A 26,599-nucleotide genomic window follows, 5' to 3' on the forward strand; every position below is an offset into this window, starting at 1 on the left:
ACAGAGGAGTCCTTTTACTTTATTTAAATAAAGGGAGAGGCCATGGGGCATTCTCCTGGGATCTCTCAAATTTTTGGAGGATGCAGCCTCCTTTTTATCCCAATTTCCTGGCCCTATTTCCCTTCTCTCTTTCCCCACTGGCTGAAGTACTGGAGAGGTACAGACTGCCTGCAATGCCTGATACCAAGGATTCCCCTCTAATGTACAACCCTCCCTTTTTATTTTTAATTCTTATGGAATTTAGGGGTTTTTCTTCTCTATTGTTTCTTTCATCTTTCAATGCCTAATTTCATTTATCAGCAAACCTAAAGTTCATGAGTAGAAGCAAAAATCTTTTTCCATTCATCAGTCAGTGGAATCCTTCCCATTGTTTCTTTTACCTCCCAGTGCTGGTTTTATGTCCCAGCAGACCCACAGCTTGTTTGTAAAGACAAATCCACTATTCCTCTCACCTTCCAGCCACTCCTGCCTTGCAGTGCAGTGCAGGTGTTTGCTGGGTGCCAAACTGGGTGCTGCTGCAGTTGTGCCAGAACCCTCCCTTGCTTCCCTCAGTGCCTGGGGCAGCACAGCCATGTTTCCATGGAATAACATGGAACTGCAGCCACAGCTTGTCAATAACTCAAAATGGAGGCATAATGCACTGTGCCTGATCCATGCTGGAGATGAATTTTCTTGCTTCATCTTATTGACAATTAAAGCCCATTGTATTGTTTTTGTGATTGATTTTTTTTTTTTAACTGTAAGCCATGCACTAATTCTATTTTCTTTTGGGTAATATTACTTGTTATGAAATATTGTAGGTATTTTTATTTTGAAAATAATTAAAGACATCTAATAAAAATATAGATTTTTTTTTTCATTTTGAATTGTATGCAGCACTGACATAGTGATCTAGATGGGGTACATCTTTTTAGTTATTCCAGGTTTTCCCTGTTTCTCTGACCCTCAAGCATGAAGATTTTAATTCTGTAGCTGCCAGCAAAGTGAAATGTCATCTAAGTCATTACCATATTTTTTCCCCTATATGTGCATTATATGAATTTAAATGCTAATGAGGGTATTTTTTGAAGTGTGTTGCCTTGTAGAGTTTCTTTTAAAAATAAAAAAACTGAACAGGACTTCTTTGTTTAAAGATAAATGGTATGATACCAATTGATCTTTATATATGGACAGGAAAATTACCTAAATTCAATTCAATTATATCTCTATATGTCATCATTTACTACAAACTTTCTCAGGTGTTCACAAAATACTACCTCTGTTATAATGCATTGTGCATTTCTTGTGCTGTCTAAATTATTTTATTGCTGCATGATAGTTTTAAAATGGATGAGAAAACAAAAATACATTCTGCTCATTAAAGAGTTGTGTATCAAGTTCAACTTCATTAGTTTTGATTAGGATTGAGTCGGTGCCATCTGTGCTGTCAACGTTGTGCATCTTTCACAGAAAAGATGAGAGATTGGAAATCCAATTCTCTGCTTGGTGTGGTTTGCTCTCTTACTTGGTGTGGTTTTGTGCAAAATTAACTTGGCTGGTCTCCATTTCTTTGTAGCTGAGGTTTTTCTTTTTACCTTCAGTTACCTGGTAGAGGAATCTTTGGCCAAGTTTTGATCTTCTGTGCCTGACTAGTTACCATGTAAATTACTTTGTTTTTAAAAGCTTCAAGTGTGTTGGTTTCAATGCATTTTCAAGATTAAGAAATAACCACAGCATATTACTGCTGCATTTAGAAATATTGTTTGTGTTAATACTGAAATACATTAAAAACTAGTTAAGGGAGGAAAATAAAATAGGATTGGCTGCTAGAGATGCAGATAACTTTGCTGAGTAGAGAGCTAACTAGTATTATAGGGAGCACTGCATGATGGTAGGAGGCACTGAAATCTCCAAGAAGTTAATGAGCAATCAGGCAAAGCCCATCTCTTTGTTGATAACAAATGTCCATTCCTACACTGCTTCAGCAGACAGAATTCTTCCTATAGATATACACATATTTAACAATATACATAATTTTAGACTTGTGTATATATTATCCTTATATTATAACATTATATTATATATAATAATATGCATAAGATTTTGTGGGGGGATAGAATGTAAGAAAATAAAGAGAAGGTAATCTCAGCCCTGAGGAGTTGCAGCTGCACTCATTATCAAAGATGAGGAACAGCCCTGCCCTTAACAGGCCACAGCTGTGTCTAATAGGGATGGGTGCTATAAAACAGTGGGTTAGGGGTGAGGAGAGAGCTGGAGTTTGTTGGCTGGGCTGTGAAGAAGGAGTCAGTGCTGTGAGGAGCTGCCCGTGAGACATCACTGAGAAGGTATGGAACTTTTGCAGTAAAATGACAACAATGTTGAGTAAATATACACATATTTAAATGGTAGAAGTAAGCACAGCAGGCAGACAGGTGATCTGGGAGATTCTGTGTCACAGCTGCTGATGAATCATGGCAGCCCCTCTTTAGGGCAGCTGCTGCTGTGCCTTCTTCTTTCCAGTACTTTCAGTTGCAGAGGACCTTTAAACTTTTCCCTCCATGAAAGATGAAGTGGTACAGAGCTGCTGCTTTTGGTAGAGATGAGAGGGAGTTCCTTGAGAGCTGCAGCTGCTCTAAATTGGGCTGGCTGCAGTCCTGCCCCCTGGCCTGCCCTGCTGACCACTGCCACCTCCTCTGCTTTTGCACTGCCGCTGTGGCTCGTGTGAGCAGCCAGAAGAGTCATCAGGGAGCTGACCTGGATGGAAATTAATGATGTATTTCCCTCTGGGGTAGCTGTGGCCTAGATTAGTTCAGTGTGTGACCAGATAAGTGCTGCTGCTGGCTTGGGGGAGTGTGTGGGATGCACAGCCAAGGGGAGGGGCAGCACAAGCCATGGTCACTGCAGTTGCCATGTGCTCCTTACAGAGCTGGGGTACAGGATTTCAGAAGGGGATGGCTAATGGAGGCACAGCTTAATTTGCCCTTTGACTCAAAGTGATGCTCAGTATGTTTAATCCCCTTAATTTCCAATAGGATCATTGTGTCTTTGTAGGGTTAAATTGTCATCATTTGGCCTCACAGAATTAGTTCTGAAGTATAAAACACAATTCTACAAGCTGTTGACTTGAATTTTTGTGAGTGGCTATGCAGGTTGGAGCTGCACTGTGGTGTTTGTGAGGTCCCTAGAATGAGATGGGAATTTGGTTCTAAGTTCTCAGAACTTAGATTTATTATTTTATGATATTATATTAAAAAATGCTGTACTAAAGAAAGAGAAGGAATACATCAGAAGGCTTAGCAAGAATGAATAATGAAAGCTCATGGCTGACTCAGAGAGTGTGACACAGCTGGCTGTGATTGGTTAAGTAAAAACAATTCACATGGAATCAATCAAAGATGCACCTGTTGATAAACCATCTCCAGACCACATTCCCAAGCAATGAGATAATTATTGTTTTCATTTCTCTCTGAGGCTTCTCAGCTTCCCAGGAAAAAATCCTGGGGAAAGAAAACTTCTCAGAAAATATTATAGTAATACTGCACACTTTTCCATAATGACAGTTTTATCCTTAGAAATTAAAAGATTACTTTCATGTAAAGTAATCTTTATTACTTTCATGTAAAGTAATCTTTTAATTTCTTTACTTTCATGTAAAGACACTCCTTAAGATCTTGAAAAATTCCAGTAGTTCTACTGACAGAAAGTAACAACAGAAGCCAGGCAGTATCTTTAGTGATTTCAGTCATCCCTTGGTTCTTTCTCTAAAAACCCCTGAAAATGTGGATTTTAGACAACTCCTAGATACAATTTGATTTTGCTTAGCTGGAATAAATCCCTTTCTTGGCTTTTTCCTTTGTCTTTGAGGTGATGTGTGGGAACCTCTGAGCAGCTTCACATGTTCCCAGCACTCAGGCTGTAATTTCAGCCTGCTGCTAAGAGCTGCTCTTCTCCTCTCTCTGGGAGCCAGCTGGAAAATCAGTAGTAAGCTTAACAAAGCATGAAGAACTATTGACCTACAAATTAACAGTTAAATACTTAAAGGTCTGGGCTGTTGGTTTGAGGGGATTTTTTTTGCAAGCTTCCTGAAATACTTGTTTCTTCTCTCAAAAAACAACATCATTGGCTATACCTGGAAAATTGGCTATCCACTGGAAAATAGGTGTGGAAAATACATTTGCTTTTCACTTGCAGTGATAGCAATGCACTTCAGTCTGTATTGAAGGTGTGTTCAGTGTATTTAGAATGGAATATTTTTGTGCCAGTCATCACTTTGATATTATTTCATGAAGACAGAGACTTCTGCCAGCTCTAAAGTTTAACCAGCTCTAGTTTGCTGCTTCACTGAGTGATGATGTGGTTTATCTTAACCCACATGAGTGTAGTTCCTGAGCTTTTCTTTTGTATTTTTCTTCCTTGTTCTTGCCCAGAGGTTTCCCAGCACTGTTTGTTTCTGTCCTGCAAGGTTCCTCCTATCATCCTGTCAATTATTGATGAGGTCTGCTCTTGGACCATTTGTTTGTTGTGAATAATTTCAAAGACAAATAGGAGACCCCTCTGCAAATTTAATGTATTGCCCTTCTGCAGTGTGTGTTATATTGTTTTCTTGGAACAGTGCACAGGGAGAAACAATCCAAAGCAAAAGCCACTTTGTTTGAAGTTTTATGCATTATATTTTTTTTCTGTGAAGCTAAAATACATGACATGTCATGGATGACCAAGAATTATAGGAATTATGTGATTTGCATATGGAACAATAAATATTTTTAAGTTAGTAATTTAGATATTAGTATTTTGTTTGTTTGTGTTAAAGGACATACAAGCAAAAGATCTGGTGGATTGTTTAATTATATGACAGGCCTGAGAATTAGACAGTCAGTGCTGTGAGTTTTAACTCTTCATAGCCCAACCAAAAATGTGTTTCATGGAGGAAGGGGTCATCCCTAGGTCAGCTGGGAAATATGCAAAGTCCATGTCTCCTGGACATGGTGAAACTGCACTTTTGTGAGTGTTATCAGAGGAAAGATGGATGCTCCATCTCCCCTACACTGAGTTTTAAGTCATCTTTCAGGTGAAATTGGGAATTCTTATCTTTCTCCCCACACTTTGATTTGTGATGAGCTCTTTAAACACTAGAGTATATGAAGTAACATAAGGGAACTTAAAAATTACAATCATTGTATTTTAGGTATGATAAATCCCTGGAGCTTTAAATCTGGAAGTTTACCCCCCCGCCCTTTTTTTTTTTTTCCTTCAAGTTTCTTATCACTTTAATATCCCATTTTTTGATATGTAGCTGACACTGCTGCTCAGATTGGGCAGAACATTTAAGTAATTTTTCTACCACTTGCTTTGAAACAGCAAATTTAGCTTCAAGAAAACTATAGAGATAATTTAAAAATCTGTCTTGAGACTGAACTGCTATATTTTTTTCTTTTTTTCTATCACACAAAGCAAGGCTGAACTGAAAATAACAGGCTGTGAACTTTAATATTGTTAACTGCTGATTGAGCCACTGTGGCACTGTGTTGGGAGATTTAATGGGGTTAAAAAAACTTAAATAAAATCTTCAATTATAAAACTAGAATTATCTGCTAAATTATTAGCTCCCTATGTTACACTGAGACTTACATAGCAATTTATTCATAATAGAAATTTAATACTATATCCTGGTTTCATGTTAGATTTGTAAGAAATTGTGCATCAAGCCAAATACTTTTGGGATCTTTGTTGATAAATTTTTTTTTATTAAAAGGAAACTTGGGTAAGTGGGCACTGTCATGTAGGAGAGCAGAAGGCTGAGACACTCCAGGTGTGTCCTGGACACACATTTTTTGGTTTTCCTATAAATAGAAACCCGTGTTTATGCTCACTGAATCATTGCAGAAAAAGCTGCAGGTACTTTATGGAAAACTTCCATTTTGTGTTTAGACTCAGATCTGGTTTTATTGAATCTGGTTTTATCTAGTTTTTATGTTTTCCACATTTTATATTCTATCTTAGTAAGACATTTATATAATGGGACATTAATCTTTTCCCTCTGCTTAATCTCTAAGTGAAAAGCTGTAACCTACTTTCTGTAACAGTAAATTTATTTTTCTTTCTTGCTCTTGAGAAGGTGGAACTGCTGTTGAGACTCAATACTGCTAATGCCCTGATCAACATTTGTTCTGTCCATTCCTACAAAAACCAGACTCATTATCTTAATAAAGTCATTTAGATGGATCCTTAGACAAGGTACACCTGCCTTTTGGGTCATAATTATAAAACAATTTGGGGAAGTTTACAATGCCAAAGTGCACATAAAAAATGTTCACCATTATGCTGCCCTGTAGTAATTAGCATATCCACAAAGAGATGTGCTCATTTAGTCTGATTTTTTTCCTAAGCAGAGTTCTGTTTGTGACCCACTGAGTTGGTAGAAATGTCCTTGTGACTGTGCTCTGTGCTTGGATGGGCTGTGTGCCCTCAGGGAATTTGCTGTGATTTGGGAGCCTCTGTGCTCTGCTGAAGGGATCACACAGGAACTGGAAGATGAGAGGAGTGAGTGGAAGTGCGTTGTGGCTTTGGAGGTTTGAAATAAAATGAAATAAGTGGTTTGGTTGGAAGGGACCTACAGCAATCATCCAGTCCAACTAAATACTTCAGGGCTGACTAAAGATTTAGACATGTTATCAAGGGTGTTGTTCACCTCTGTTCAGATGCTCTTTGTACCCTAAAAGAATTGGATACATCCTGTGTAAGGCAGAGACACAAGATGCCAATCCCAATGGGCTCTGCAGCTTTATCATCTACCTCAGGGAAGGGATAGGTTGGATATTAGGAGGAAGTTTTTCACCAAAAGAATAATGAAGTACTGGAATGCTCTTCCCAGGGAGATGGTAGAATCGCCATCTCTGGATGTGTTTAAAAAAGATTGGACATGGCACTTGGTGCTAAAGGCTATTTGAGGTGTTAGGGCATAGGTTGGACTTGCTGATCTTAGAGGTCTCTTCCAATCTCATTATTTTGTGATTCTGTGATCATCCTGCTCCAAAGATCAGGTTTTATTTCAGTGATGTAGTGGGATAGCTCTGTTGCAGTCCTTAAGAAGACCTAATACAATTTTTTGTGAGTTTTGAATTTTATTTCACTGTTTCTTACCCATTAACTGAAGTTTCAGCAACTGCCAGCAGCACATGCATCCATATTTCATGTGAGACCCCTTGAGTGAGGAGACATCTCTCCCTACACTGAACTGAGCTCCTTGGCAGGTTTTTCCTCCTGCCCTGAAGGGAAGGCATTTCCAAGATTAGGTTTGCCCTCTCTGCCACAGTCTGTGACAGGAGAGTCCCAATTTCACAGATTTGGTACATGGGGTTGTCTGTATCTTAATTTAGATGTGCTTCATGTTTTAAGGAAAGGGTGCCAGCTCTCCTGCTTGTTGGTAAATTTTTTTTATTATTAACTTGCTTGCATGTGCCAGTAATAACAATGACTTTTGTAAAGTAGTTTTCTCCTTAGATTGCCATTAGGGAATGTATTTGAGTATCATGTGATGTTCTTTGGGTCTTACTCTAATCCTCTGGCCATGCTATGTACTTCCTGAAAATGGTGATGTACACACTTAGAAACCTATCCTAGAAAAACCTGACTTGGAAGGGACACACAAAAATCATCAGCTCCACTGAGTCCTAATCCCAAGCTCTAGTTGGGACCTTGCACTACAAGGGGTGTCATGCCTCTGACTGAGCACAGTGTATGGCATTCAGTTTTAAATCAGTACTAAATAAAAGAAGAGAACACAATAAATTGATTTTAATGTTCTCAGTTGAACTTTTCATATTTAATGTTCTAAACCTTGTGTGGATCTCATTTTTATAAGCCAAGTGACCCAAACTAAAGCAGTCTGTTAGTCTGCAAATGCATAGATACTGAAAGGCTACTCACTTTTCCAGAAAGAACAGCCTCTGAAAATACAAAAAAAAATATAAACTGCACGTGACTCACAAATACTGCTCACATGAAAATGTGATTGTTGCATATAAATGGAGGGAAATGGATGTATAAATCAATGTGATGTTACAGAAATGTGGGTTCAGAGGTAGCAGAAAGCTATCTTTAATTTTTCCTAGTATGCATTTATGAACTTTTAAATGGTTCTTCCAATTAATATTTCCTTCACTTTGTGAGGTGACAGTTGTCCATGGTGGTAAAAATGGCAAATGCACCGTTCCCTGTAAGGAATGTTGTGGTTTGTTTTCATTTTATCATTACAACTTTGCTTTACTCTTCTTTGCCTGGAAGGGTTTATACTGAAATGAGTTAATTGCATCTTATGATGATGAAAGCAGTTGGTTTGATATGTTTCATGGTTATTCCTTGTTTCTTATGGGATGGGAAATCATTGATTTTCCCTTTTGTATTGCTCATTGGCAGAAATGTCAGAGGTGCCAAGGAGACAGTGTTGGTTCACTTTGAATTAGCATGTTTAAACAGATTCACTTTTGTCATTGAGAGAGTTTGCATAGACATCAACAGAAATTCTGTTCATGTCTTATTTTGAAAATCAAAGCAATCAGTAAGAGATTATTGTGAAGTAACAGGATTATGTGTAAATCAGGGTAACTTCCCCATTATAGTAACAAAAATTGGAATAACTAAACTTAATCATTAAATAAGAGATGCACATAGGGTTCCTTGATTTCTGACAAGCAGACAAAACTGCTGCAGTATCCCTAAAATCTAATTTTTCCTATAAAAGCCTCTACGACGTGCTTGAGAGATGTTCAAATACACAAAAAAAGCAGTATATAGAAGACTGGTAACATTTGAAATTTAAGTTTGGATTATTTCTGTGTACTGTGCTGTCCTTTCCCTGTCTGTTCTTGGTGGTTATGACCCATATGTGACCAGATAAATCCTGTCTGATGTCAGTGCTGTATTGATCTGAATCTGAGGAGGCAATCGAAAGTGAATTCCAGTTTTCCAACAATAGGAATTAACTGGATCAATATTTTAAAAAGCAAAAATAGAGTTTCTTGTGGTGATTCACACATGGCCCCCACAGGTCCCAATTACATGCAGAGGTTTCCAGCATGGCCCTTCACTTGTCCTGTGTGGTGCTGTTCTCTCTGCTGGGAAATGGGGCTTTGGGAACTTGGGGAAGCTGGATCCAGAAATCTCTGTAGCCTGAATGTGCTGGTTTGCTGGGAGTTGGAGACACAGAATGAGCTGGTGGGCATGGCAATTTGTAGCACCCTGAGACACTCAAGGAGTCAGAAAGGGCCAGTGAGGAGGTGAAGGTTCTGGAACATCTCTGCTGTGGGGAAAGCTGTGACTGTTCAGCCTGGAGCAGAAGAGGTTCCAGGGATCTTATTGATGTGCATAAATACCTGGAGGGAGGTTGTAAAGAAGCCAGAGCCAGGCTCTCCTCACTGGGCACACAGGAGGCCTCATCAGAACATACAGGGAAATTCCTTTACCGTGGGGGTGAGCAAGGACAGGTTGCCCAGGGGATTGTGGAGTCTTCACCTCCAGTGCTGCTTGGAAATGGTCCAGGACAACAAGCCCTGCCCTGCCAGGCAGGTTGGATGACCTCCAGAGGTCCTTTCCTGGTCAAAGATTTGATGCTTGTCCTTCCAGCATTTTTCTTCATCATTTCATCTAAAGCTGTATTAAAGACTTCTAGGAATAAGCTCTGCTACAACTCACTGTAAGCCTAAGCAGCATCTGCCTAAACCTGCTTTTAGCTATATGCAGTGTCTCTGTGTGCTGCATTCCCTCTCCTTGAAACCAGGGGAAGACTCAAGGGAAGGGCTAAGTAGTCTCCTTGTATCAGCATCTCTAAATTGCTTATGCCCATGCTTCGTCCTGCAGCCAACTGCAGGATGCACTCACAGGGCACACTGCCTGCTGGTTGCTCAGCAGACACCTGAAGGGCTGCAGGTTCAGCAGCTGTCTTCAGTGTCTCAGACACTGGGAAGGATTCAGAAATTGTAAATAATCAGGACTTTTTAAAGTAAATTTGTGTAAAAACCAGGAAGAAAATAGGATGAAGTGTTGTGGGCACCAATAGCTGGCCTTACTTAACTTTTCCTTCTAGTACAGCATTAACAGCACATTCATAATTTCTTCCACATTGTGACTGAGGCAGGCACAAACCCCATGTGCTTGTATTTTTCTCTTTCTCCCTAACTCTCTGGCTGGCCTTCATCTTCTGCCATGCACTGTTTCCTCAGTCTGGAGTGAAGACTTAGAGATCTTGTTGAAAAGTGATTTTGATCTTTGATGCTCCCAAAGAGCCCGAGTCTTTGGTCTGGTGGGCTGAAGTCAGTGTTCAGTGGTGCAAAGGGCTCTCAAGTCAACAAACCCACCAGCTTTTGGATTTCTTACAAAGAGAATTGAGAAGATTGTTTTTACAACCGCTCACCTTCCAGGACTATTAAGATTCCATTACAGAACAATGTCCTTCCAAATAATGAAGTTCCTTTTGCAGCAAAGAAAAGGTGAGGATGATGTTGTGACAGCAAGTATTAAAGTGAGGTGTCCAGGATATCAAAGGATTGCTGAAATACAGAGCTGTTGTCAGGGAGTGGGTCTGGGTTGTAGCTGAGTTGGTATGTAAACATTCCATCTTGCCCTGGGTCTTGCTGAAGTGTTTCTGCCTGGATTATTGGAAGAACTCCATTGTTTAAGAAAATGAGGGACAGCAGCTTCCTTTTTGAAGAAACAAGTCTGTGTGCTTCAATGACTACAAGCTTAGGGAGCTTTTAAAAGACAATATATTGGCAATTCTTTATGTGCATGCTGCTGCAAGGCATTTCCTCCTTGTTAAAATCAGTGTCACTGAATTGGATAAACTTGCAGCATTTTCTCCTTTTATTAATGTTTTGCTAGCAGCAAGCAGATGCCAAAGGTCAGGGTGTGCTGGGGTATAGCTGTGAATTTGATTGGAATTCTTCCTTAGACTTGTAGACTTCCAGACTTGTAAAGGACAAGTCTGGAAAATGAGACTTGAACTGGTTACATTGATCGTGTTATCTTTTGATGGCAAAAGTAGCCTAATTTCAGAATTTATAGAAATGTGACTGGATAAACATCTCCTGGTCAATAATGCTATAGGAAACTTACCTTCTAAGACCCAGGGTTTTCTTCTTAAAAAATTGATTTTTTTTTTAATAATTACAGTATTTTTGGGGTTTTATACTTCTTGTTGTAAAAATTTCTAGGCATTTGTGAAAAAAATCATAGTAAGTTTTGGAGCACAATCAGTTGGGGTAGATAGGTAGGAGTCAAGGATTCAAATACACCACTTCTTCCATTTCACATGAATTTTCCACAACCATCTGATACTGGGGCAATCAAACATTTCTTGTTAGAAACAGGCCTTAACCTTTCCACTTGCTTCTGCAGATTATTCTGAGTTGGTGGTAGAGTCAGAAATACTCGAATGTCAAATTGCAGATTCATTACAAGAACATTTTTTCTGATCTTTAGAAATACATTTGTGGCTTTACTAGAGGAGACATAATCAGAAACCTAACCTAAAAATCAGCAAACCAGAAGGAGCTTGGACAAAATTATTTGCTGCATGGATGAATCTGTTGGTTACCTTTTCATTGTTTGTCAGTTTTACAAAGTGTCTGTTTCTAAAGTAGTGCCTATAGACCTATCAGAGAAAAAGGTGAAATGGCCATGAATAAACTGGGTAATGTGGCATTTACTTGGGCTAATCTATCCTCATGTCCTCCAGAGAGCCAACCTTGTGGTGTGTGCTAGCCTTTAAAAACCAGATCAAATCTCAGCCAAAATCCAGTGCTTAAACAATTGTCTTCAACATTTAACAAATGAATGCTCGATATCATACCTGCTAAAGATAGCATAACCCAAATAAAGCCCCAACATAGTTAAATAGAAATGGAAATACTGTGGGATCCACAAACAGATGTGGGGAAAAAACATATCCAAAATGCCATGAGGTGGTGTACAGAGCACCCCAGCTCTTCCAGGGAGCTTCCAAGCTGAGTCCTTGGCAGTAACTCTGAATTCATCCCATTCCATGCCAGTAGTAAAGCATCAAGCCTGGTGCATTCAGAAGCTGACCTCTTGCCCAGTAGCACAAATAGTGTTTTTCTTCTGTCAACAACATTCAGAGAGGATATGGCAGAGAGTAAGGAGAATACATTATGTTTCAGTAGCATAGGAGAGAGAGAGAGTGTACAGAATGGCAGAGGGAGAAGGAAAACAAACCACAAAGATAATAAAGGTCATGGATATCTTTTATTTTTCAGAACAACAGAGTTTATGGAGAGTTGTTTTGTGTCTGATCTAATTTTGTTGGGATTTTTTTAGAGAAAAATGTCATCTCCTCAGTTGCTGATTGATGACTCAATCCTGCTAAGGGCTGAGCTGGTTTTTTTGCCTCTGTGACTGCTACACTATAGAATCCCAGAATGGTTTGGGTTGGAAGAGAATTTAAAGACCCTCTCATTCCACCCACTTGCCATGGGCAGGGACACCTTCCACTCCAGCCTGGCCTTGGACACTTCCAGAGTGGTGCAAACACAGCTTCACTGGAGGACCTGTGCCAGGGCCTCCCACCCTCACAGGGAGGAATTTCTCCCCAATATTCCATCTAACCCTGCCCTGTGAAGCCATTCCCCCTTGTCCTGCCACTTCAGTTCCTGGTGTGGAGTCTCTCTCCAGGTTCCTTGTAGCCCCTTCAGATGCTGGAACATGATGTGAGGTCTCCACAGACCCTTCTCCAGGCTGAACAGCCACAACTTTCTCAGATTTTCTCCATTGGGCAGAAACTCCAGTCCTCATATCAACTTTGTGGCATCCTCTGGACTTGCTCCAACAGTTCCTTCTCAAGATAATTGTCACAACACATCACTTTCTTTTTTAAAGCTGCCTGCAGAATAGTATTGACATAGGTATTATATTATTCTCAGAGTTCCTTTTCCTTCCACAGTCTTTAAGAACCATGGAATTGTCATTCTTTGTCACCCAGGTCTACCTTGCCCAGCATCTTGCAGCTAAAAACTATCAGCAGCAGCTTCTGAGAGGGATAAAAACCTTATGCTGGACAGGTGGTCAATATGTCCTCATCATCCTGCTCCCAAGTAGTTTTAAGATTGATTTAAGTGTTGAGAAAAACTGTCTGCCAGGATGAGAGGACATGGCTTCAAGTTGGGCCAGGGCAGGTTTAATTTAGATATTAGGGAATCTTTTTTTCTCTGAAAGGGTGACTTGGCACTGGAGCAGACTGCCCTGGGCAGTGATGGAGTCACCATCCTTGAAAGCATTGAAGGAATGTGTGGCTGTGGCACTTGGGGATGTGATCTAGTGGTGAACACAGCTCTTTCTTAAAGGTCTCTTCCAATCTTAATGATCCTCTGGGATTCTGTGAAACACTTTGACAGCCTTCCAAAGTGAGCATCATTTCCCAGTTCCTTGGCAGTCATGTGGGTGATACACCAGTTCCTAACAAGCTCCTGGCTAGTGCAGTTCCACTGGTAATATGTGTAAAAGCAGCAGAGTCCCATCCCACCAGCTTATTAACAAGTAGAGACCAGTCTATTTAGAAATTATAGGTGAATTTGCATACTTGGCCTAAAAAGAGACATGTTGTAGATTGTTTCTGAGGATCCTGTCTTGGAAATTCTCAAAATTTGGTCACTACCTGCTCAAACACAGCTTGAGAAAAATGGGGTATAATTTGATAAAAGGTGTTTACTTCTTTTGGGCAGAGCTATATTAGTAATCCAAAATGATGAGAGAAGAGAGACTTTGATACTAAATTTAGCTCCAGTTGTGACCTGCCAGGGCTGCTCAGAAACAAACTATTGATCTGGCCCTGTGGCCAGGAACCCTTCTGTTCCTTCTGCTTGTGGAAAGCAGTTTTGTCCAAAGGGCAATAAATACAGCAGATAGTGAGCCAGGATTGGCAAAGTTCAGATGAGCAGGGTATTTACTGAATTAACCTAAATACTGTGTTGACTTTCAGCATATTGATATGTAACTGTTTTTTAAAAAAATACTCTAAAGAATAATCCTCTGGTTTTTTCTCAGTTTCTGTTTGTCTGTTGATTAATACTCTCTGAGTTTTAGATGCTCTTGGTTGAATAAAAGCTGATGCTGATTGAAAGAAAATCTATTTATAGACAGGAGCTGAATGACAAGGTATATGTTACAAAAACACTACAGAAGAACTGAGAACAAGCCAGACATCTTTTATTCAATGTCTTTCAAAGGAAGAGCTATTGATTTTTTTTATCTTTTTTTCAAATACTGATTAGTAGAGAACCTGGGATTTTCTTGGATCACACATTCTACTTGGAGGGTATAATATGTATGGAAAATGAGGAGGGGAAAGGGATTGATGATGTGTATAAGATGTGTTGGCAAATGTGCTGTCAGGTTTCACTGAAAGCAGGAATTTGGTAGGACATCAGTAATAACAGAACAGAGCTACGTGCTGGTTTTGCAGATCATTTCAAACCCAGGCTGATTGACCTCATCACTTTTGTGTATTCTGTATTTTTTTGCCTGTTTGTGATTGTGTTTTAGAGGGCTTCAAGTTATTATTCATATTCCCACGTGCATGGGGGGGGAACTGCACAGAACCATAGAGAACTTGAAGGAACAAAATTTAAAAATACACCAAAAATCTGTTCCTTCAGCAAACACTTGGCTGCTGAAACAATGTCATAATGTCAGTAACGTGCATCTGGCAAGTCAGTGTTTAAATTTATGGCTTTTCAGGATTAGGAGGCAGTTTATTGAGGGTACCTCCAACTCCAGTTATCAGCAGACGTGTTTGACATCCTGGATAAACAAGTGGTGCATGTCTGCATTGGCCCAGGAATTTTTACTTTCCATACAACATGTAGAAAAGTTTCAGTACCTGATCCTTAAGAAGCATGGCACACTACATTTCCTGGGCATGGTAATTTTCAATGTTGAAAGCCCATTTTGGTTTTTTCCCCTTTTCTTACTTTCTTTGGTGTTCAGGATCTAGCAGTTTTATCTAGTGAGGGGATGAAGTACAGGCAGGACAGCCTGCTTCAAAATCAGCTCTTTCAGCCTCACCAGAGATGCAGACCTTTAAAATGGACCAAGCAGATGTACTTGAACTGAGTCTCCAGCACAGAGAATCCCAGACTGGTTTGTGTTGGAAGGGACCCTAAATCTCATCTCCTTCCAACCCCCTGCCATGGGTAGTGATACCTTGCACTAGAAAATGTGGACACATGTGATAAAACCCAACTTGAATGAGTTAAAGGTCAGAGATAAGCTTTTGGAAGTGAAGTACAGCATGAAAATTGCCTACTCATGTACATAATGGTATATTCTTGATCCCACTGAGCTCTTTTGTTTTGGGTTGTTTTCTTCCAGGGATCTCTGCCTGGTTGTGCACACAAGGAATAGTGCATATTTAATGAGCTGCTTTCTTTTTCTTTCCCCTTGCTGTTTTTGCTTTGTGTAACCCTGTGCCTCACTGGACACCATTCAGATCAGGATTTGAGGCTGGAGTTGCTATTCTCCTATCAGGCATTTCTGCAGGACTCATCACTACAGAATTTCAGTGCTTCAGATGTTAATTGATTTTCATAACACCCCACTGAGAGGGGGGAATTATTATTAACCAGGGAAATGGAGCACAAGGAGATTGAGGTCAGAAGTGCTGCCCAGTTTGAATGCCAGCTTTGAGACACCTGTTATCTGGTTTATTATTTATTCAGTAGTCACATTAAACTCTTGAATTCCTTTAATTGCAACTGCAATTCTGCATCTCTCATACTGAGTCAGAAGTTGGAATGTGGGCAGTACAGTAAGGAAAACTCAGCTGAGTGCTTTTGGCAGTTTTTTCATTAGGAATGTGCCTGTTTTCATGAAAGCAATTTTGGGCAAAACTGGGGCAAGTATTAAGTCTCAAGAGATTTTTCTTTCTTAAAAAGTTTCTTCTGGCTGATACAATGCTTATTCTTCAGTTCTTGGAACAAAATAAACAAGGCTCTACCTCCAGGAGTCTCTTCTGCTCCCTAATTGTAATTCATCACCAGACTGGCTCCACTTGTGACAGCAAATGAGTAGAGATTCTTTTTGGAGTGTGTGTGTGTGAGATGTTCTTAATTAAAAAATTCCTGAAATGAATGCATAAAGATTGCCCTGTATTTCTTTATTATGATTGCTTATGTACTCCTCATTTTCTTTTAACATTTATTTAACATAAACAGTTTTCTGTTCTCTCTGTTTTATTTCTGTGTTGATCTGCCTTCTGGCATTAATGGCCCATATTCAGCAGCTTCTTGATAGCTGGGAATGACAGGAGTGTCAAGGAGTCAGCATTGCTCCACTGCAGAAATTCAGCTGCTCTAGAAGAGAGAGAACTCGAGGCAGAGCTTGTTCAGTAGCATGGCAGCTGTCATAGCATTGGCATATGAAGATGATTTCCTCAGTAGAGTATTTTCTCTGAGTTGACAGGAATTTTAGAAGTAAGATCATTAGAACCCTGAATGCCTTGATAGCCACCTCACCTTGGTTTTTTTTTCCTGATAAACTAACTAATCATGACTTTCAGAAGACTAAAAATGGTCTGAAAGGCTAAATGGAGGTGTCTGTAAACTCATGTGCTTTGGTACTTGAGAGCAGTGCTGTCTACAAACTCTACTTGGAAAAAGATCAAAAATACTTTAGTTAAGTTTCTATCTATTTTAAGTAGTTCTATTTTCTATTTTTCTATTTTCCCTCTAGACTAATTACCTTGTTTTCTTCCTTTATGGGTTTATTCTATTTCCAAGAGAGGTTGTCTTTTGAGAAGGAGTTAATTCTCCAGTTGTTGCATGTAAATCTTATTTTGGGCCCATTTAATTATTTTCCTCTCTATTTTTTGGACACAGCTTTCATTAATAGGGCTGAATTAAGACTGCTTTAGGCTCCTTTTAATTCAGTAAAATTCATGTGCATTTGGGCTTTTACACAAATATCTTTGGCCCTAACTTGGGCATTCTCCTTGTCAACTTCTGTGTGCTCAGTTATACTTTGGCTTTTCCACTCAAGACAAGAGAAGCACTGAGCAGTCAAGCACAATGTCTCAGCTTGACTAGAAAACCTTGTGCTGGATTTTCCTGAAACCTCCCCTGGATCTTCTCAAGTTCATGCTGAAAAATATCTGTAACAGATTTCTATAATAGGTTCTGTAACTTTGCTGGTAGATCTTAAATGCTGCTTCAGGCATTTTCTCACAATTTAACTGCATGGTCAGATGGATTTGGGAGGCAGACTGCAGTTCTTCAGCCTCTTTGGTATTTGGAAGCCACGTAAATGAAAAAAAATCATTAGAGAAGTCTGATTAGAGAACTGCTTGTTATAAATTTTTTGTTATTAGCCCGTGTTTGTTTGCTTGTGATTTAGACAGTGTGGTTATTTTTGGTTGCTGATGGCTGCACGCTGCTTAGATGTCCTGAGAATAATTATGATAACACAGCAAAAGCATAAAAATGTGTTTATTTTCTCCTGTGGTACCAGCTGGCATAATGAAAGCATCACCTTTCTTTGTAACCTTTCATTTCATAGCATATAAAAATGTGCCTGGCATTTTAGAGGGCTGGAACACCTCTCCTGTGAGGAAAGGATGGCTGAGAGAGCCAGGGGTGTTCAGCCTGGAGAAGAGAAGGATTCAGGGAAACCTCCCAGTGCCTAATGGGGTTCCAAAAGAGCTGTAGAGGGACTTAGGGAAAGGACCTGGAGTGACAGGACAGGGGAATGGCTCCACAGTGACAGAGGGCAGGGATAGGTGGGATATTGGGAAGAAATTCTTTTCCTGTGAGGCAGTGAGGCCCTGGCAGAGGTTCCCTCCATCCCTGCATCTCTGGAAGTGTCCAAGGCCAGGCTGGATGGGGCTTGGAGCAAGCTGGGCCAGTGGAAGGTGTCCCTGCCCATGGCAGGAGGGTGGAATTGGATGAGCTTTAGGGTCCTTTCCAACCCAATCCCATTCTGGGATTCTCTGGCTTCACAAAACACAGATCATATTGCTCTCTGGTACTAGAGGTATTAATGTCAAACAAAGGGGAAGCCACAGCTGAGATCACTGAGCATGAGAATGTTGTAATTGGACAGATCAATGATAGCCAAGATTCAGAGAAGCCATCAACTTTAGGGAGACAACACAAAGTGATGTTTGAGCTTCTTGCAGCCATTTCCTTAGCTGCCATTGAAGGGAATGGAGAAATGCAGCTGGCATCTCTGGGGTAGGATCATCTCCCCTGGAGTGACTCCTTGGGGTGTTCTGGATCCAAAAAGGAACTGGAGCTGGGAATTGCTGCAGACTTCTGCCTAAGCCTACCTGGCAGCTGCATTCCTGTGTGGCACAGGCTCTCTCTAGAGACTTTATGAAATTAAAAAAACCACTGAAATTCAAGACATTACCTTCTTGCTGACTCCAGCTGGTGTAAAGAAGCTTTTTAATGGAGAATCCTGGTTAACAAGACACAATCTGAGAGCTTAGAAGCTTTTCTGTAACAGAAATACTCTGTTTTCAAGATAAAAGTTATTTGTAAGGGATTTATATTCCAGGTAACCAGGAGAAGGTTTTGTTGGTTTTTCCTTTAGGATTACAAAGGTAATGGAGAAAAGCACCATTTGATATTTGCCAACCTGAAGGTCCAGCTCACTGGAACCTGAAGACAATTAACTGTTGTAGTTCCTTCTCTGACATTTTGATACAACTTCCTCATCCACACAGTGGTGTTCTTTAGGTCTGTCTGCACTGATTCCCATATTTTTATAGAAATCCTTTATGAGTTTTCAATTAACACTTTTTATGGTTGATTCATACATACAACATTTCAGATTAGTAGCTTTAAGCTTGCAAGACAGAGGCAGCCTAATTTTTTGTGGGTTTTGGGGATTTTTCGGTTGGTTTTTTTAAATGGGTTTTTTTCGTGCGTTTATTTTGTTTGTTTGGGATTTTTTTTGTTGTTGTTTTTTTTTACTGCCAGGGCAATGCAGTTAGAATATGATCTGTGGTAAAACCTCACCAACAATAAACAACTGGTAATTTCCTCAGAGTTCTAAAGCTGAACCTTAAGCCTGCAGGACAAAAAACATACCACGTTGCTCTTGTTCAACTGTCAAGCTATAACTGCGTAAGAGACTAAAAAGGATTTTCATTTTCTTCTCAAAGCATTTAGGACAAGTCAGCAAAGCAGTTATCTAATGTATCCATGTTGAGTACATGCTGAATTCTCTATTATGTTACATTTAATTATGCTGGTAATGGGTTCATGTGTCAGGATTTCTCTCTCTTTTTTACAGGATTCTGCTCAGGAGAGTGTCATCAAGCGAGATATCCATCGTACATATCCAGCACATGATTATTTTAAGGATACAGAAGGAGATGGGCAGGAATCTCTGTACAAAATCTGTAAGGTACAGTCAGTGCTCTCAATTTTAAAGTTCCCTATTTTGTGTGACTTTCTTTTGCCCTGCTAACCCTGTTCTGGTCCAAGCTGTTAATCAGTAAGATTTTAAAGCTTTGTTTAGATTGTGTGTGGAGGCTGTGGTGTTTCTGCATTCCCTTTCACAGCCTTGCATTTTGTACCTCCCAAGGTGCAGGTGAGAAGAGGCTCAAGCTGGCTTTGCTGAGGTGAGAGGGAGGAACCTCTTCAGAGGGAGTAGTGTAGGAACTCCTCTTCTGCTCTGAGGTGGAGAGATTTGCACAGGGGGAGAAACAAACCCACAGAGAAGCTCTGCTGTGAGGTTAAACCGGAATGTCTGTAGGTAATTACCTGGAGAACAAGCTTTTGACCATTCCACATGCAGTGTGTGAGCAGAGTTTTTCACTCTGAGCTGCCAGATCACCTCTGATGAAAAACACTCTTAAAGTTTTCCAATTTGCACCTGGGAAAGTTGAGGTACTAAGTCAATAGATTTGTCCATCTTGTACAGACAGACTTCTGTTGTTCGAGAGAGATCCAGGAGGTAAAATATTGCAGCCAGGCAGGGACTCCTCTGCCTGGCAGTTTTAGACTTTGCTGTGGTTTTGGCAGTCAGTTTTTGTTTCACTTTTTTTTTTCTTTCTAAAATTCATGTAGAATATTCTGTAGGATGTTATATAATGTAGAATTCATTCTGTTCCTACAGAATGAATGATTGCCTTAGGCAAAGCCATTTCCCTTTCCCTTCCTCTTCCTTGTTGCTGTTTCCACCTCCTGCTGATTACTAGAAATAATGGAGTTGTCATAGCAAGCAGAAAAAAGTGATCAGCCTTTGGGGTATAATGACACATTTTCCTGTTCCCCAGATAAATTCTGTGGTGATACAAACTCCTATTCAAATAATAATTTAGATGACTATGAAATATAGCTGCTTAGCTACTGGGATTCAGTATTGTGAGCAATTCACAGTTTAAAAAAGTACAAAATTAGGGAATAAAGAGAACTTTCAACCAATGGTAGTGATTTCTTCCTAATCTTGAAGGGCTCTAGAGGGCTACAGGAATCAGTTCATGTGCCAGTCTATGATAAGAAAAACAATGCAGGCAATTGTGGACTTCTCACTTTGATACCAGTTAAGTGAACAATGATGGAATAATTCAGTTTTTCAAGAATTAAATGTGAGAAGTATTTTATAATGAAGGCCTGGGAGTTTACTGAAAATAGATCATGACAAGCTAACACAAAAAGCCAGAAGTACAGGTTCCTGTACACCTAGTGAAGGTGTTTTGATTGGAATTCTGTAGCTCCTGTAGCCTGCTAAGGTCAGAATGTATAAATTCTGGACAAGTTAGAGCATGAACAGGATAGACTTTAAGGAGTTAAAGATTGGCCAGCAGGTTCCTAAACAAGGAATAAATGGATTTCAGTCAAAGCATTAGGAATATCCCTTCTTCATTCCATGTACTCTGGTAAGTCACCTGGAAGAAACCAGGAAGTTCTTTCTCATGAAGATATCATGATGACACAGAGAAAAAGGGGATTGTAAATAATGAGGTGTAAAAGATGTGGAGATGGATGGACCTCAGTGTTTTGCAGCTGCTTTTAGTTACAGTGTCTAGAATTAAAGACAACTATTCTAGGTTGGAAAGAATCTGTAGTTCTGTGAGAATGATGAAAGAATTTGGGAATATTCTTTGAAAAGAAAAATTCTTTTTCATTAAGGTATCTCAGTCTATTTTGTTTAGTAAAGAACAAATAAAGGAGTGAATCTGTCTGAATTGGAAACAACTTAGAGGAATTATCTGTCCAGCAGGCAGCTTCAGAGGGGCACAGACCTTCCTGGGTTGTTTCCTGTAGGAAATAATGTGACTAGTTCTGCATGTTTTCTATATCTGGGGGCTCTCCTTGTTCTCAAGGCCTCTCCTGCTCCTGCAGAGAAAGCTGCTGTAGCTGTTAGTTATTGTATCAAGGTGCCCCCAACCTCGGGAGTAAGGTGCTCTGACTCCATGATTCAGAAGGCTGAACAATTGCTTTATTAAAAATATACTATATTACATTAATTCTATTTTGTAACTGTACTAAAGAGATATTATACTATACAAAAGATAGTAAAGAAAAAACCATGACACTCTGAGACAGGACACAGCTTTGACCCAATTGGCCAAGGAAATGAAACAATCCCCAGCAGAATCCAATTGACAAATCACTTTGGGTAAACAATCCCCATAACATTCCACACGTGCCAAACAACAGGAGCAGTGACTAGAGATAAGAATTGTTTTCTTTTCCTCTCTCTGTGCTTCTCAGTGCCTTCCCCAGGAAAAATCCTGGGAGAGAGGATTGCTCTGACATTCTCTGTTCAGAGAATGTCAGAGCCACAGTTAGTTCTCTTGTCTTGAATGATTTTGAAACTCAGAAGTGCTGCATCCTTGACAAAGAGAAAGTCAGGCAAAAACTCTAGGAGGCCTGTGTGCATGAACAAGGTGCTCCTGGAGAAACTCAAAGACAAAAGGAAGCCTAGAGAGGGTGCAAACCAGGGCACCTAGTCTGGTAGGAGTACAGAGTAATTGTCCAAGCAGACAGGGATCAGGTTTAGGAAACCAAAGCCTTGATAGAATTAAATGTGGCCATGGATGTGAAGGATGACAAGAAAACATTCCATGGGTACATCTGTGATAAAACTAAGATTAGAGACAGTGTGGGAGAAACTGTTCCTTCCTGTCCAGAAGGAAAGGGCAAACCTGCTTAACCCTGGACACGGACAAGGCTGAGGTACTCAGTGACATTTTGCCTCTGTTTTCACTGGCAAGTGCTCCACCATCACTGCTGAGGCCACAGAAGGCAAAGGCAGGGGCAGAGAGAATGGAAAACTGCCCAGTGCAGGAGAAGATCAGGTTTGAGATGTTCCAAGGAGCCTGAGAGGCCATGGAACCTGGTGAGATGCATCTGTGGCTCTGAGAGAATTGGCAGGTGAAGTTACTAAGCCACTGTCCATTGTATTTCAGTCGTGGGCATCCTGTGAAGTTCCCACTGAGTGAAATTGAGGAAACATAACCCCCATTTTTAAAAATGCAAGAAGAGAAGGCTCCAGAGAGGCCTTTGAGCTCCTCCCAGTGCCTAAAGGAGCTCCAAAAGAGCTGAAGAGGCACTTTGGAAAAGGACCTGGAGTAACAGGACACAGGGAATGGCTTCCCACTGACAGAGGGCAGGGATAGGTGGGATATGGGGAGCTCTTTTCCTGGCAGAGGTTGCCCAGAGAAGCTGTGGCTGCCCCATCCTTGCAGCTCTGGCAGTGTCCAAGGCCAGGCTGGGGGGCTTGGAGCAAGCTGGGCTAGTGGAAGGTGTCCCTGCCCATGGCAGGAGGTGGAATTGGATGAGCTTTAGGGTCCTTTCCAACCCAAACCATTCTGGGATCCTGTGATCTTTGATCAGAGACCTCTCTGTGTGTCCATCAAGCTCTTCCTGTGAAACATTTTGTGTGTACCTGGAGTTTAATGACCTCTGTCACCCAGACACTTGTTCTTGATAGAACATGTTCTGCATAGCAGCTTTGCAGTCACTTTCTAATTCCCTACTCCAAACAGCTTTGTCTCATCAGCAGCCTTTTGTGCTATTTTTATGGGGTTTTATTTTTACTGGTTTTATGTATTTTTATTTTTACTGTGCTATTTTTACGTGTTCTTGAAGGTTTGTGAATGTTTGCAGCACATCTTTCTGCAGGGTTCTATGAGTGACCTCACCTTCACTCTCTGGGTTAGAAGTGACTTTGTTCCTGCCTTTGGCTTTCTCTCCTTTATTGAATTATTTGAGTGTGTAAGGGGATGTTCTATAGCAGCTCAGTTCCCTGAAAAGCCTTTGGGATCTTGGTGAAGGGTTTATAAAAATCCTGGTGATCTTAAGCGACTCCCTCATTCTTTCATGTGCTCATTGGTTCAAAGAAGGATTTGGCAAGCATTGCTTTCTGGTAGAACAGCCACATCCAGTCTTCAACATGGAATTACTCAGAAATTTACTCTGTACATTGAAGGGTTCATACCTACTTGCCAGTATTGAGATCAGACACAGCTGCTGGGGAGGTTTCCAGGCAGAGATTTCCAGCATTTTCACTTCTCCTTCATCCTCTCATGGTTTTCTTAAATGGCTGTGGCTGTGACAGATGTCTGTTTAGGTCTGACTGAATCTTGAATTTATAATTAATGAAATGTTTTCTCCAGTATGTGGGTTTTCAAGAAATATTGCTTATAAAATTGTCATTCTATTGGGAATAAAAAATAATAATCTGTGTTGAAAGTATTAATGTGGCAGCTTTGTGTTACTAGAATAACTTTTACCAGAGGTGCTGGGTACTTATCCCTTTATTCTAATGTGAAAACAAGAAGTTTGAAGAATGAGATTATTGAATATGGCTGGGAAGGGTCTGTCCTCAAGTGAGAGGGCAGAAAGCTGAGGAGCATTTTCTTCATTCTCCACTGAAATGAGAGATGATCTGAGCTGTCAGATAAAAAGGAAAATCATTAAAAGCTCACTGCCTCTTTTTAACAGGTCGGCCAGTTTTTGTTCCAACTCTTTATCTCCTCTTCAGAACAGTAGGAAACCAGGAAAGATGGGAACTTTTTCTGTTGCAGAACATTTATGTGACAAAGTGCCTAAAAATAAACTTCAGGACTGACAGTGGTGATAAGGAATGAAAAGAGTTTCAGATTCTAGACTGGAGATTTCACTTGAGGACACCACTTAAGCTGGATTTTCACAGAGCAAATTTTGGGGAATCTTTGGGAAAACTGCTTCTTGCCTGTTTTCTGTTGAAATACTCTGCAAATTCTAGCTGTGTTTGAAGAGCTCACCTCAGTGTTACAATGCATAACTGAGTAGTGCTCAGTGCCTGCTTCCAAGCTCTGTCCATACTCCCAGCTCGAGGCTCCAGGGAATAAAAGCACCTGGCAGAATTAATCCTCTCAGCTCTCTGTAGTGTGTGCAGTGCAGAATTTAACATGAGATGAGTTTTCCCTAATTTTCTGATTAAAGTAACTCCTATTTAACAAACAACTGCTGTGACTCTCATGGGGAACAGGGAGCATGGTGCAGGAAAATCAGTCAGTGAGCTGGGACTGGGCAGACTGGGAGAACACACACAGTGATTTTCAGAAAATGGTAGAATTACTGCTCAGAGGTTCAGAGTTGGTGTTAGTGTTTCTCAGTAAGCTGAGGCCTTGCAGAAGGATATGAATTATTTGTATCAGGATCTATTTTGTTACTAAATACTTATCCCTTTGTGGATGAGATTTGTAGCTTTTTTTTTTTCCCAGTCCTGGTCTCACTTGCCTGAAGGTTTTAGGTGCAGGATCAGTGTGGTAGCTGGTTTGCTGTGAGACCAAACACTTTTTTTATTTTTTAGTTACAGGGTGTGTTTTTTGGTACCCACATTAAAAGAGAGAATTCAGACTGCATTCTAGCAATGCTAACACTGAGAGGGCTCTGTTATGGGGTGGTTTAGTTTTTGTTGCTGTATATTGAAATATGGAAATCCCTTGGAGCTGCTCTTCTGTAACCAGCAGCTTCCATGCCCATGATAAGCTGTGAGTGATGGGTTATGCTTCAGCAGTGCTGCTGCTTAGTGCTGCCTGAGTCTAATTTTCATAGGGTATTTTTTTTTTACATTTTCATTTCCATTTTATTTCAGCATGTCTTTTCAGGTAGTCACCTCACTGTGCACGTATTCTTCCACATTTTTCAATCCTTAGTAACTCCTCAGATTTACAAATGGGAAGTTTCAGTGTTTGTCCAGGTGTAATTATATGTCAGAGAGCAGATCTCTTTTCTTCCTGCAGAAATCTATTTGCCAATTATAGGATAAACACAATCAGTGAAAAATTATTTTTCACCTATTTTAGTTATTTTCTTTGCTCCTGAGCTGAAGGAGCAGTGCTAGTAAATATTGTTTTGTTTCATTCAAAGGATATTTAGTGTTACTTTGTCTCCTTCTCTTTGCATTGTAATAAAGATCCTTCTCTGTGCATCTGTACTCAGCAGCCCCATTCTTACACACAGTGAAAGATGCAATGAAATTATGTAGAATTTTCTGCTGAGCTTGAACCAGTGGGGAGGTCAGCTCTGGAATCCTGAAGAATTCTGGGAATGCTCTGCTTGGGGCCTGCCTGGTTGAGAGTGAAGATTTCTTCATCCTCTCAGCTCTCCCAGCTCTGGCAGAGGCACATTGTGTAACAGCCTCTTCCTGGTACTCCATAAGTGAGTAACTAATGTCTAAAAATACAGTTTTCAGTTAATGCAGAAATTCCAGAAATACTCAATGCTGCACCCTTAGGAATATTATTACTTTCAGACTGTTAGTCTTATTATTCAGGTATGGAGTTTTAAATTCTGCTGTTACTAAAATTATTTAGTGACTGAGCAGCTAACAAAATACCTTGTTGTAAAAACATTAAAATAAAATTGAAAGTAATAAAAATATAATAAAATATCAATACTTTTAATAATAATAATTTAAATAACGAGAAAAATAATAAAATACCTTGTTGGGTGAAAAGTCTGCATCAAAGTATGGATGTTTTCCTGAGACACTCTGAATTTCAGACACCATGGAAGTCTTTTAAGTCTCCTAAAGCAGATTTCAGCACAGAGCTACATCTGTGTTAAACCCTGAGTAGCTTCCCTTGGTCATTTCATAGAGAGGCATAACCTCTCCTCTTCCTCATTTAAATCTGCTGGCACTCACAGACAGAATTACAGAAATCCAAACTCAAGTTTAAAATTCCCTTCATCTTTTAAATGCTAGTACATGGAATTTTTCTGTCAACAGAAGACTGAACTTTGGGAGATTTTCTTCTGTTAATTATTTTGGAGAAGATTTTCTGCCCAGCCCAGTTCTTGGTTCACTTTCCCAAAGTGCAGATGGTTCTCAGTCATGGACTTTGAGAAGAATCTGCTTCCAAAGAATTCACTTTCTATTGATGAAGTGCTAATAACTCCATAGTAGCTCTTTTCAGAATACAGATAATTATTAAAAAGATGTCTCAATTCTGTGAGATCTTCATTTAGTTAAAAATGAATGAAAATAGGCTTCAAGTCAGAACCTTCATTAAATCCCATTTATGAGACAGAGAATATTTAAAATCTCAGTTAACTGGGGAATTGTAATTGGAAGTTCCTCAAGAGTTTAGGAGAGTAATAAGTTAAAAACT

At 40.0% G+C, this 26,599-nt stretch overlaps 1 protein-coding gene across 5 annotated transcripts in view; it reads left to right on the forward strand.

Moving 5' to 3' along the window:
• RABGAP1L (RAB GTPase activating protein 1 like) overlaps positions 1 to 26,599 on the forward strand; it is a gene marked incomplete at its 5' end in the record, with an annotated part of 219,193 nt that overhangs the window by 99,220 nt on the left and 93,374 nt on the right. For all 5 annotated transcript variants that reach the window (XM_084211137.1, XM_084211136.1, XM_084211140.1 and 2 more), the window contains one exon: positions 19,279 to 19,392. In XM_084211137.1, coding sequence (XP_084067263.1) covers positions 19,279 to 19,392 — 114 coding nt within the window. The remainder of the gene's footprint in view (positions 1 to 19,278; positions 19,393 to 26,599) is intronic.

The sequence above is a fragment of the Fringilla coelebs genome (genome assembly GCF_963513975.1).
Source record: "Fringilla coelebs genome assembly, chromosome: 9".
NCBI lineage: Eukaryota > Metazoa > Chordata > Aves > Passeriformes > Fringillidae > Fringilla > Fringilla coelebs.